At 38.4% G+C, this 13,952-nt stretch overlaps 2 protein-coding genes across 2 annotated transcripts in view; one reads left to right on the top strand and one right to left on the bottom strand.

Annotated features, from left to right (window-relative positions):
* The window catches only part of SRPK1 (SRSF protein kinase 1), an 83,718-nt gene that overhangs the window by 48,895 nt on the left and 20,871 nt on the right, over positions 1-13,952 (bottom strand). Inside the window, 3 exon segments of the mRNA XM_012461594.2 lie at positions 239-326; positions 1,394-1,502; positions 2,830-2,948. Of these exon segments, the coding sequence (XP_012317017.2) occupies positions 239-326; positions 1,394-1,502; positions 2,830-2,948 (316 nt within the window).
* LOC105723516 (protein kish-A-like) lies at positions 11,756-12,226 on the top strand. The gene is made up of 2 exons (XM_064361251.1): positions 11,756-11,766; positions 11,977-12,226. Exons 1-2 carry the CDS (start codon positions 11,756-11,758, stop codon positions 12,224-12,226), a joined length of 261 nt encoding a protein of 86 aa, XP_064217321.1.

Genomic DNA, 13,952 nt, shown 5'->3' with positions numbered 1-13,952 from the left:
ATTAATTTGAAAGGTTTTTATGGGTTAATGTGTATAAGAAGAATTCTAATCATACCATTTCCCACCAGTTCCCTACTATATGCATGGAATCTGTAAATATTGTTGTCTTCCTCTACTTCTTTAAGGATACTAGACTTTTATAGAAAAAATTATCCATGCTAAGGAGTCTCCACTTTGTGTGTTTTAATTCAATGAAACTTTATTTATAATTCTTTGCATTATATAATCTAATACTCACTGACTTCAGCAACCGGATTTCATCTAGTGCTGTTTCAGTGTAATGTTCAGCACTTTTAACTACTTTCATTGCCACAAATTTCTTCCCCCTAAGAAACAAACACAGGCAATTAAGACTACATAGCCTACCCTTACTTTAGGAAGCTAAGATTTAGCTATAAGTAAGATGGTTAAAAAGGACAAATATTCTGGAAACCATCAATCTCAGCAAACTGACACAAGAACAGAAAAACAAACACCGCATGTTCTCTCTCATAGGCGGGTATTGATGAACAATGAGAACACATGGACACAGGGAGGGGAGCATCACACACTGGGGTCTGTTGCGGGGGAATAGAGGAGGGACAGCAGTGGGTAGGGAGGTTGGGGAGGGATAATGGGGAGAAATGCCAGATAAAGGTAAAGGGGGGATGGAGGCAGCAAACCACATTGCCATGTATGTACCTATGCAACAATCTTGCATGTTTTGGACATGTACCCCAGTACCTAAAGTACAATTAAAAAAAAATATATATATATATATATATATATATATATATATATGGACAAATATTGATTTCATGTTTCCCTGTAGCCCATACAAGCTACTTCTATGGAAACATTTGTACTTGTTAATGGCACTAACTAGCCAGATTTCATTTACAGGAAGAAAAAAAATCTGTTCTCAGATAATTTCAGTTGTTGAACATTTCCTCTGAGTTAAAATCCTTTCTTTGAGTATCTCTCTGAATTCCAAGCAAAACTGCAAAATGAGGATAAATAAGGGGAAAGATGCCACCAAATTCCAAGTGTCTTGTGTATCCGTATACAGGCAAAAACTAAAAGCTTAAAAACTGTAATATTTTCCCATAGGCAGCCAGAAGAAATATTTGGGTGAAAACAAAATGATAAAAATCACAAAAAAGCAAACGACCAAAGATTTACTGGCATTAATTTAATCACTCTTGTCTCTAAAGTACAGAGGGAGATATATAATACTGATTCTTCATGAAAGAAAAGTGATTTGTTCAAGAATATAGAGACTACTGCCAACAACAAAACTCTGATAAATGAATCAAGCTAGAGACAGACTGAAGCCTGGATCAGCAGCGGAAAATCAGACAAAAACATTTGGGTATCATCTAACGAATTCTTTTGCAGAACCACTAGAACTTACTGAATATCCCATGATAACCACACTGTTGAAAAGTGTCCCCAGCCTAACTTTCGGATCACATGATATCTCCCGTTGAATAGATCTCCAATTTTTACAAGATGATAACCCCCTGGAAGAAACAGGGGAAATATAATCAGAAAAACCAGGATGAGAAACAATGGCAAGAAAAGGTATTTTCACATCATGTTTTTCAATATCTATATACCTTTTATCAAATAAAAAGTAAAATCAACTCAACAGAAGAAAACCTTAGTAGTCAAATCAGTCGTACAGTATTACTGAATTCATGTTATAAAAAAAACTTAGTGAATAAGATTAATGATTTAGATTGAGCCTACAACAGCCTCATCCACAAATAATAAACAGATTGTATATCACAATATTCTTCTCTCTCAATAATCCAATAGGTTTATCTAAACATATGTATCTATTACAGTCTCAGGTGATTTTTAGGAGGCAGAATAATAAATTGTTTATTTAGCAAAAAAAAAAAAAAAGCAAGCAAGTAAACAGGATTTCTTTAAATAAAAACAAAACAAACAGGCCAGGCGTGGTGACTCACGCCTGTAATCCCAGCACTTTGGGAGACAGAGGAGGGCGGATTGAGGTCAGGAGTTTGAGACCAGGCTGGTAAACATGGTGAAATTCTGTCTCTATTAAAAATATGAAAATTAGCCAGGCATGGTGGTGGATGCCTGAGGCATGATAATCACTTGAACCCAAGAGTCAGAGGCTGCAGTGAGCTGAGATTGTGCCATTGGACTCCAGCCTGGGTAACAGAGCGAGACTGTCTCAATAAACAAAACAAAAAAAAACCCATAAAAAAGAGAAAACAGAGAAAGGCCTGAAAAAGTTGCCAACAGTGGCAGGAATCAAAGTATTTTCATATTTATCTTTGCCAGCTGAGAATAAGAAGGACCACATTCTTCTCTTAGACAGTATGATACATTCATTTTATCTTCCTACCCAAAGACTATAGAAAGTCCCATTAAGAAACAGAAAAGACAACAGGCAACCTGATGATACCGCTTAAGTGTCTGTAATTCCAGTTTAACTTATCAGCTGTCACTATGAACAAAAAGTAGTAAGAAGGTATTTTATAAAAATCTATATGCCAAAATGTTACCACTGGTTATATGTGGCTGATAGCATTGCCAATGGCTTTTACTTTCTTTTCTGTTTAATATGGCTCTGAAATTTTCTAAGGTAAGCATGTACTATAATTTTTAAAGAAGAAAAAGGTAAAAACATCTAATATAAAATTAGGCTTTGATAAATTAAGTCAGACTAAGAACAAATACTATTTTGTATGTTTTAGAGAAAAGGATACAAGTAAACAGCAATAAAACTGTGTTTATGCTCATAGAGCAAACATCCAAATGAGAAATTGCAAATAAATGGAACATGTCTTCCTTTGTATCTCCTTATGAACTTACCTTTACAATAATCATTAGGATCTTCTTGCTCATCATCATCAGATCCCAGAATCTCCTCTTCCTGCTCTGGTAGATCACTCTCAGAGTGGGGAGCAGAGCCTCGGTGCTGCGTTTCAGATCTAAGAAATGTTACAAAAATGCACATTCCATTTGAACAGAAGAAAATAGGACGTTATCAAATCCCACCATCACCATAAAAAACTAAACCTTCAGATAATATGAACAGAATATTACCAAGTGGCAGCCTAGGAAAACATTAGCTATAGTTTTACCTCATGTTAGAAAAATATACTTTTTCAAAACATCATACATAATAAAATCTGAAAAATATTAAAAAGTACAAAGGAGAAAAATTACTTGACTCTCAATATCCAAACATAATCACTGATAAACTACTGAATTTTCTTTGAATATGCTGCTGTATCTTCATAAAAGTATTGATCTGTAATCACATACTATATAAACAAATTTGCATCTGGCTTTTTCTATTATAAACTTTTTCCATTTCTATGCATCTCTTAGATCTTAACATGCTTCTCTCTTAGAAGTATCACCGCTTAGTTTGGCACATTTTGGTCAGTTGGACATTTAACTTGTTTCTAATTTTTCATTATAAAAATAGTTGTTGAATACTTTTGGATAATCTTTATTCTGTAATCAGAATTATTTCCCTAAAATTAAACTAGTAGGTAGAGGTTGAAACATTCCTATTTATAAAAATAACATGTTAATTGTGGAAAATTTGGAAAACACGTGTTTTAAGACATACCTAATCAGAACGACTATTAACATTTTGGAATATTTCTTTCCAGTCAGTGGTCATGAATGCTTCTAATGATTTTTATGTAGTATGACTGTTTCCCAAAAAAGTTGTACTAAGTTACATCCCCACCAGCCACACATAAGCTTTTAGTATTTAAGTACTATCAAGTTCTGAAAGCTTATTTGATAGGTAAAAATGATATTTCATTTTATAATGCATTAAAAATATTTATTGATTTCCTTCTCTATATGTCATCAATTGGTTATATCAATTTTTGTGCACTGAGAAGTTCAAGCAACAGAAAAACCTAAATTTGCATTCAGGCTCTGACATTTATTAGTTGCCTGTCTCTTTAAGCATAAAATACCAGGGTACATCTGGGTCTCATGCCTGTAATCCCAGCACTTTGGGAGGCTGAGGCAAGTAGATCATTTGAAGCCAGGAGTTTGCAACCAGCCTGGCCAACATAGAGAAACTCCGTCTCTACTAAAAATGCATTCCAATCTGGGCAACAGAGTAAGAATCTGTCAAAAAAAAAAAAAAAGGACAAGTGAGGTGGCTTACGCCTGTAATCCTAGCACTTAGGGAGGCCAAGGCAGGTGGATCACGAGGTCAGGAGATTGAGACCATCCTGGCCAACATAGTGAAACCCTGTCACTACTAAAAAATACAAAAATTAGCTGGGCATGGTGGCACATGCCTGTGGTCCCAGCTACTTGTGAGATTGAGGCAGGAGAATCGCTTGAACCCAGGAGGCGGAGGTTGTAGTGAGCCAAGATCACGCCACTGCACTCCAGCCTGGCAACAGAGCAAGACTCCATCAAAAAAAAAAAAAAAGTGCAGGGTACACAGCATTCCTTTCAATGGCTAGAGGAAAATACATTTTAATTTTAATTTTTTTAGTATTTATTTACCTTTTCATCAATCTGTTTTATCAGATTATTTTTTCAAAAGATCCAATTTAACAGAAAAACATTTTAATAGCAAAACCAGTTACATGGTATTACTGAGCTATTGAGACATAAGAAATATCTTGATATGACTAATGATTTAGGTTTAGATTTTTAGTGGCCATTCCAACCTTCCTCAATTCTTGATTTTTTTTTTATCCCCCAGGGTTCACAAAATTAGTTATAAAACTTCCTGATTCAATGTGCATTGTAACTGAAGACCTGTCTTTGGGAAATCTATTTAGCAATAAACTGGCCCACTTTCCTAAGTGGAAATAAGGAGTCCGATACCTGAATTGAACCTTAGAAAGACTGAAAAAGAAAAACAAAAGTAAAAAAAAAGGAGTCCAAAGGAACAACAACATTCTTCAATTTGAGATTAAGATACAATTCTGAAACAGATTCTCTGATTCAAACTTAATGAAAATAAATTTGGGATCAGGAGTGGTGGCTCACACTTGTAATCCCAGCATTTTCTGAGGCCAAGGTGGGCAGATCCTTTGAGCCCAGAAGTTCAAGACCACCCTGGGAAACATGGTGAAACCCCATCACTAAAAAAAAATACAAAAATTAACTGAGTGTGGTGGTGCATGCCTGTAGTCCTAGCTACTCGGGGAACTGAGGTGGGAGAATTGCTTGAGGCTGGGAGGTCGAGTCTGCAGTAAGTCACAATTGTGCCACTGCACTCCAGCCTGGGCAACAGAGTGAGACCTTGTCTCTGAAAAAAAGGGGTGGGGGGAGGTTAGCTGAAGGTTTGTATAATGGAGTTGACACCATACACTGCACAGAAGACAAGCTATATTTATCTTGCAGGGGAAAAAAGGGAGGTCTATTCTCTAAGGAAAACAAAATAAACTGGAAAGAACAAATGCTGTTAGTGGATATGATGGCACCCCAGAGTAAAGTTTTCCAGATTCTGGCATTCAGTAGGACCAAACATCACACAAGTAGCCTCATACCTATTTACTCTAAAGAAAAAGCTGGCTCATGCCTGTAGTCCCAGCACTTTGGGAGGCTGAGGCCAGTGGAACCCTTGAGGCCAGGAGCTTGAGACCAGCCTGGCCAACAAGACGGAACCCCGTATCTACTAAAAATACAAAAAGTTGGCAGGGCATGGTGGTACACGCCTGTAATCCCAGCTACTCGGGAGGCTGAGGTGTGAGAATCACTTGAACCCGGGAGGCAGAAGTTGCAATGAGCTGAGATCATGCCACTGTGCTCCAGCCTGGGTGACAGAGTGAGACTCTGTCTCAATAGGAAAAAAAAAAAAAACCCTTGCCAGGGATATTGGGCTATCAATCAGGTCTCTAATGCCTTGTCCATAAAAATTAAAAGTGACTAAGGATCACTGAACATCTGAGGAGAGCCCAGGGCTCCAAAAACAGAGACCAAGATAAGCAATTAAAAAACTGACCCTAGAGAAGAGATATACATTCATGAAAATGACAAAACTTAAAAACTAGTTAATATGAATAGAGAAATGTTAAATGATGCTGATTTCTGTATAGACTATGATGCTCCAGTCTAAAAGATGAGTAGTCAGAAAGAAGTTTCAGAAAATAAAGTTGACCATTCCCTAAATGTAGAAGGGAAAAAAATGGTCCACTTATCTCATAATCGACCATTATCCCGTAATATCTCTATTCAAGATAATAATGCTCAAAAAGAGATGAGACAATCAATCCAGAAGTTCCCACATCTGAATAATCAGAGTTGCAAAAAGAGAAACTTATGAAAATAGAAGAGATAAAATTATTAAAGAAATTCAAGAAACTTCTGGAGACTGAATGGAAGCTCCACTTAAACCATTATTGGGGAAATTTTTAAAAAGAAGACTCTAAAGGCTTCTAGGAAATAAAAAAGCTAGAAGGCCACTAATTAGACTGTCATCATCTATCTCATCAGAAAGCTAGTACACTAAAAGACAATGAGGCAATGAGTTCTAAATTCTAAGGATTTTTTAAAAACCTAGTCTAAGTCTCAAACAGCATTTGAGAGCAAAGAAGTTTTTCAAATATAGATGGACACTGAAACTTATCTCCCATTTATTTTGTCTAAAGAAATTACTTGAGGTCAAGAAAAAAAGCAGTAAAACTGAGAAAGGCCAGGCGTGGTGGCTCACGCCTGTAATCCCAGCATTTTGGGAGGCCAAGCCGGGTGGATCACAAGGTCAGGAGTTTGAAACCAGCCTGATCAACATGGTGAAACCCCCGCCTCTACTAAAAATACAAAAAAAATTAGCCAGGTGTGGTGGTGCGTGTCTGTAATCCCAGCTACTTGGGAGCCTGAGGCAGGAGAATTGCGCAATCCGAGAGGCAGAGGTTGCGCCATTGTACTCCAGCCTGGGCAACAAGAGAGAAACTCTGTCTCAAAGAAAAAAGAAAAAAACTGAGAGAGAAGACATAGAATCCATAGGAGTCTGTTTTAAAGATCGAAAATAGAGGAGCCCAACAGGAAATTCCAAGAGCGCAACTACAGAGAAGGCCTGAAATGCATTTAATCTGACCTAGAGCAAGAGACCACAGGGCTCTGAGAGATCCCAGGGAAAAAAAAAAAAAAAGACAAGAAAGTATGCTTGAGACATACTTTCTGGAAGAATCTAACAGTATGATTAAAAAAAAAGAAAGTAACATAAGGGAGAAAGATGTAATATAAATTCCAACAAATAAAATCTAAACAAAAAAAGTTACATACTTATAGGCACAAGCCAGTCAAAAAAACATAAATGCATTTTATTGATTTTCTACTTCAAAATCAACCAACCTCACGAAATACTTAAGGCTACAAAATAGAACATAAAGGTTCTTTGTAAAGATTGTAAAGACAGAATTTAGGGGCAGTTGGGAGAGAAAGAAAGTCCACCAATATTCTCATGTTACAAAGTTAAAGTGCCTATTATAGTTGATGAAACCAAAAATAAAGGTTGAGGTATATGCGTGCGTGCGTTTGTTGTTTTCATACACAGTTCCTGGCTCCTAACTCCCATGGCCCTAATTAGTTTTTTGTTATAATGTTGGGGCTCTTTAGGCCTCAAAAACAGGCCTCAGAAAACAGAATCTCTCTCTGACCTTCTCCTGCCCTCCTTCACCTGCTCCTTTTTCTTCCCAATGCAGTAATGTAATCCTCCCATGCCTTTCCATAAATAAATTCTCTGACCTACCTGATCTGATTCTGATTGGTAAGATCCCCATTTCAGAGGTCCTATGCCATACCTTAAGGAAAGGAATGATGCAGAGAGGCCAAGACTCTGAACAGACAGATCCTGCTGGGTTTCTATACTCAGTCTATTAGGTTGATCTCTTTTTGTCCAATCACATTTCTACACAGTCGTCCATGCTTTGCTCATAGCTATCCAATGAAGTCTCCATGAAAGGCTGAATAGGATGAGGTACAGAGAGCTTCCAGACAGCTGAATAAGTAGAGATTCCTGGAGGGTGGTACACCCAGAGAGGGCACGGAAGCATGGAAGCTCTGTGCTCCTTCCCATACCTTAGGCCCTATGCATCTATTCATCTCTATCCTTTGTAACATTCTTTATTTAAAAAAAAAACCAGTAAACATGTTGCCCTGAGTTCTGTGAGTTCCTCTAGCAAATTAATTCAACCCAAGGAGGGTGTCATGGGAAACCCAATTTATAGCCAGTTCATCAGAAGCACAGGTAAAACAACCTGGGGCTTGCAACTGGCACTGGAAATGGGGGAGGGGCAGTCTTGGGGAGTGAGTCCTCAATCCAAGGGTTCTCCAGGAAGACGGCGTCAGAACTGAACTGAATCAGAGGACACCTAGCTGGTATCTGCTGCAGAACTGATTGCATGGTGTATGGTGGGAGAGAAAGTCTCACACATTTGGTCACAGGAGTCTTGTTCATTGTTGTGGGGTGACAGCAGACAACAAAATGGTTTTAAGCTTTCCTACTCAAGGTATATTAAAGTTATAAAGTAATCAAAATAGACAATAACAAGTGTTGGTGAAGATGTGAAAAAACTGGAACCCTTAAACATCGTTGGTGAGAACGTAAATGGCACATCCACTTTGGAAAACAGTTTGTTAATTCCTCAAAATGCTAAATGTTAGAATTACCATATGACCCAGCAATTCCATTCCTAGGTATATACCAAGAGATGAAAACATGTATCCACACAAAAACTTGTACATGAATGTTCACAATGCATAGTAGTACAATTTTGTTACCAGCAGTGTTAACCTGACTGGGATCTAGTTATTTTGGAAATGCAGCAACTTATGAATGTACTATAAAGTAAAATGCTGACTGATTCCTGGGGGCAGGGCGGAATATACAAATACAGCATTATTCATAATAGCCAAAAAATGGAAATACTCCAAATTCCACCAACTGTTGAGTAAACAAAATTCATATATCTATACATAAAAGGAATGATGTACTGATACCTGCCATAACAACATGAATGAATCTTGACATTGTACTAAGAGAAGCCAATTACAAAAGACCACGTAATCATAAGATTCTATTTATATGAAATGTCCAGAAAAGGCAAATCCATTGAGACAGAAAGTAGATTAGTGGTTGCCAGGATCTGGGAAAAGGGAGTAATGATAAGCAGTGACTACTAATGGGTTTGAAGTTTTCTTAGAGGAGAATAAAAATGCTCTAAATTTAGATCATGGTGAGATTACACCACGCTCAATTAATATAAACAGTGGAACTGTACACTAGATGGGTGAATTTATGGCATACAAATGCCATAAGCTTTATCTCAATAAAGCTGTTAGAAAACTAGTCTAAATATAGTACTTTATTGAGAGGAAGAGGGAGATAAAGTAGTGAGAGTACAAGTGAACTATATCTTCCTCAATCATACAAGAATTTATGATAATAGCTAATGCTGATGAATCAAGGAACAGCAATAAGTATGCTGGAGATATGCATGTCTAACTATTAATAATGAATTAATAACTATTACTATATATGATACATATTATACATAATGAATTAAAAACTATTAATAATGAAATATTAAAAACAATGAAACAGGGCCGGGCGTGGTGGTTCATGCCTGTAATCCCAGCACTTTGGGAGGCCGAGGCGGGTGGATTACAAGGTCAAGAGATTGAGACCATCCTGGTCAACATGGTGAAACCCCATCTCTACTAAAAATACAAAAAAATTAGCTGGGCATGGTGGCGCGTGCCTGTAATCCCAGCTACTCAAGAGGCTGAGGCAGGAGAATTGCCTGAACCCAGGAGGAGGCGGAGGTTGCGGTGAGCTGAGATCGCGCCACTGCACTCCAGCCTGGGTAACAACAGCGAAACTCCGTCTCAAAAAATAAATAAATAAATAAATAAATAAATAATGAAACAAAAAGCAAAGGGTAAAAGTAGTTGCTTTAAAAGGTAGGCCAATGTCTAGGAAACAGGTGAGACAGAGGACTATGTAGCATTTATTTCTTTTAATTCGTTCGTTCATTTATTTTTGAGACAGGATCTCACTCTGCCCCCCCAGGCTGCAGTGCAGTGGTGCTATCACAGCTCACTCCAGCCTTGTCCTCCTCAGTTCAAGTGATCCTCCCACCTCAGTCCCAAGTAGCTGGGACTACAGATGTACACTACCCCATCTGGCTAATTTTTAAATTTTCTTAGAGATGGGATCCCACTATTTTACCCAGACTAGTCTAGAACACCTAGACCCAAGTGATTCTCCAGCCTCGGCCTACCAAATTGCTGAGATTATAGGCATGAGCTACCATAACCAGCCTGTAGCTTTTACTTAAAAAGGCTTCTACTGTGTTTTCTATTGGAACAAATTAGAAACCTAAATGTCCAACAAGAGGTAGTTTGAATATATTTATTAGGGGCATAAATCACCTGTATCTATTTTAATTTGATTATCAATTTGTTCATGTAAAGTAAAACCTGTAATTGCTAAAAGGATCATCTACTCCAGCCCCTTGATCAATATATTCCATTATAAATGTTTACCATATTCGAAAATGTAACCATGCAATGAACTTTTAAAGTATAGTAGCACAATTCTCAATTGCAAAGATATGGAACCAACCTAAGTACCCATTGATCAACGAATAGGTAAGGAAAATGCAGCATCTATACACCATGGAATACAATACAACTCTGCCATGAAAAGGAATGAAATGTCTTTTGCAGCAATATGAATGGAGCTGGAGGCCATTATTCTAAGCAAAGTAACTCAGGAATAGAAAACCAAATACTGTATGTTCTCACTTATAAATGGGAGCTAAGCTATGAGGACTTATAGACATACAGAGTGATGTAACAGACTTTGGTGACTTGGGGTGGGGGAGAAGATGCAAGGGAGTGAGGGATAAGACTATATACTGGGTACAGTGTATACTGCTCAGGTGATGAGTGCACTAAAATCTCAGGATTCCCCACTAAAGAACTCATTCACATAACTATAAACCACCTGTACCCACAAAACTATTGAAATAAAGAAATTTTTTAAAGTATGTATATTTTTTAAAAGTTAATTTATCACAAAAATTAGCCAGGTATGGTGGCAGACACCTCTACCTCCCAGGTTCAAATGATTCCCCTGCCTCAGCCTCCTGAGTAACTGGGACAACTGGCATGCACCACCACACCCAGCTAATTTTTGTATTTTTAGTAGAGAGGAGGTTTCACCACGTTGGTCAAGCTGGTCTTGAACTCGTGACCTCAGGTGATCTGCCTGCCTCGGACTCCCAAAGTGCTGGGATTACAGGCGTGAGCCACCAAGCCTGGTGTTTGTGTAGAATTTGTTGACGTTTTTGTTTAGTTTTGGAAAATGCGAACTGGAGTTAGAGGTCAGAGGGCTTTAAGAGGGAGGTCTTAGGGAAAACAGACAAGAAGGCATGCTTGACACTGGAAGAACCTGGCATAGATAGTTTAACTTTTTTTTTTTTTTTGAGATGGAGTCTCACTCTGTTGCCCAGGCTGGAGTGCAATGGCATGATCTTGGCTCACTGCAGCCTCCGCCTCCAGGGTTCAAGTGATTCTTCTGCCTCAGCCTCTAGAGTAGCTGAGATTACAGGCATGCGCCACCACACCCGGCTAATTTTGAATTTTTAGTAGAGACGGGGTTTCACCATGTTGGCCAGGCTGGTCTTAAACTCCTGACCTCAGGTGATCTGCCCGCCTTAGCCTCCCAAAGTGCTGGGATTACAGGCATGAACTACCAGGCCCAGCCTGCAGCCACTGATAAATGCCTAGAACAGGGATGCATACAAGGTAGTTCTTCTCATCTTTAGTTATTACTCATTCTTCAGTTAAAGTCCATTACACTTCTGCCCCCAACAGAACTAGATTGTGAAGAGTCTTAAATATCAAGCATTGAAGCACTTTACATGGAAGTGGAGCCATCAGAGTGACCCTACAAAAGAAGTGCTTTAGAAAGATTCCTTTGGCTGCCTGGAGCCCGGAAGGGTGATGTGGCTGAAGCCTTACCGGCCTCGCTGTGTCTGCCATTACCAATTTTCAGAGTCTATTGACTGTAATCTTGCTGCTTATTTGTGTGCTGCTTATTTGTACCTGTGCTTATATTCGATCCTTGGCACCCAGCCTCCTGGACAGAAATAAAACTAGATTGTTGGGTATATTTTGGAAGTGTGCCCAAATTGGTGAAACGAAGAGTCCTTATGTTGCCGTATGCTGTATAGTGATGGCCTTCAGCATCCTCTTCATCCAGTAGCTGGGGAAAAGGCTAGAATTTAATTGCCATCAGATTTCATTGTGAACAAGGACTTACTGCATAAAATAATGGAAACGATGGTTAACTCTTTTATCTCCGAACACTGAATGAGATAAATCTGTAGATGCTGTTCTCTATTTTTACGTTATCGGACCAATGTTCTATATAAATAATTAATATGTAACCATTTAATAGTCTGTAACAATCAACCTCAGTGCAATCACTACAATATTACATTCTGCAAATGTTATTGTTGTGTCAGATACCAAATTTTAGTGAGATATCACTAAGGCACATAGTAGAAAACAAAATTGGTTAATTACTCATGTTCCTTTCACAGTGATTTGGAAATGATTTAATCTTTATAGAATGAGAAAAAAAAAAAAGATTCCTTTGGTAAGAAGGTCTGTAAAATGTAGGGGTTCCAGAAGCAGAGATGCAGGAGACCACTGCAGAGGTAATAGTTACAGCAAAGGTCTCTATGGTCAGGAGACTTGAGTTTGATCCTGGCTCCACAGTTTACCAGAGCTCCAAAACTCTGAATAAACTGCTAGTGTAAGAAGCTCTCTGCACCTCTCGCCCTATGTGTAAAATGAAGGCAGAAATGTTACCTACCTCATAGGGAATTTGTGAGGATATATTAATCCTGTGGTTAATGCATACCTAAACATAAATTTTAGAATTGTAGGTAAAAAGAAAATAAACAGACAAGTATTTGTTCATTTATTCTACTTAGTTTTACTGAGTGTAGATATTCCAGGTACTTTTTTCTAAGCACTGGGAATGCAGCTGTGAGCAAGTATAGGGTCCCTGCCTTCACTGTGTTTACATTCTAGCATGAAGTGACAAAAAGTAGCACTAATTTATCGGACTGAACCTATCTGGTTCTTAAGTTTTAGCTTGTGAACAGCAAAAGTTGGGACAGCAAAGTCCTATCTCAGTATCTCTAGGAGATACATGCTCTATAATGTCAGGTTATGAAAAGAGCTATAGAGAAAAATTAAGTAGGGCAAGGGAACACAGTGTGCTCATGCTATTTTAAATAGTGTTGTGACATTTGAATAAGGAGGTGAGAGATGTTGGAATTTATCTGAAATGATTCAAAATGGTGGTTTCAGAAAATGGAAATTCAGAAAGAGGAACTGATTTGAAGATGGTATGTCTGGGGTCTTAGAAATGATTTAGTTATGGCTCTAAAGGACGATAAAATGCGGCGTAGTGGCATACACCTGTAGTCCCAGCTACTCAGGAGGCTGAGGTGGAAGATCACTTAAGCCCAGGAGTTCAAGGCCAGCCTGAGCAACATGGTGAGATTCCATCTCTTAAAAAATAAAAAACTAGGGCCGGGCGCAGTGGCTCACGCCTGTAATCCCAGCACTTTGGGAGGCCGACGCGGGTGGATCACGAGGTCAAGAGATCGAGACCATCCTGGTCAACATGGTGAAACCCCGTCTCTACTAAAAATACAAAAAAAAATTAGCTGGGTATGGTGGCGCACACCTGTAGTCCCAGCTACTCGGGAGGCTGAGGCAGGAGAATTGCTTGAACCCAGGAGGTGGAGGTTGCAGTGAGCCGAGATCACGCCATTGCACTCCAGCCTGGTAACAAGAGCGAAACTTCGTCTCAAAAAAAAAAAAAAAAAAAAAAAACCTAAAAATTAGAGAGAGACTAAAAGCTGATCGGAAGAAGCACCTTTGAAACTTTAGTTTACTTACATGTAAAACTT

The sequence above is a fragment of the Aotus nancymaae genome, unplaced genomic scaffold, assembly GCF_030222135.1.
Source record: "Aotus nancymaae isolate 86718 unplaced genomic scaffold, 86718_ANA_hifiasm-v0.15.2.pri h1tg000040l, whole genome shotgun sequence".
Classification (NCBI taxonomy): domain Eukaryota; kingdom Metazoa; phylum Chordata; class Mammalia; order Primates; family Aotidae; genus Aotus; species Aotus nancymaae.
The sequence above is the reverse complement of the archived record's forward strand: the minus strand, read 5'-3'. Positions and strand labels throughout refer to the sequence as shown.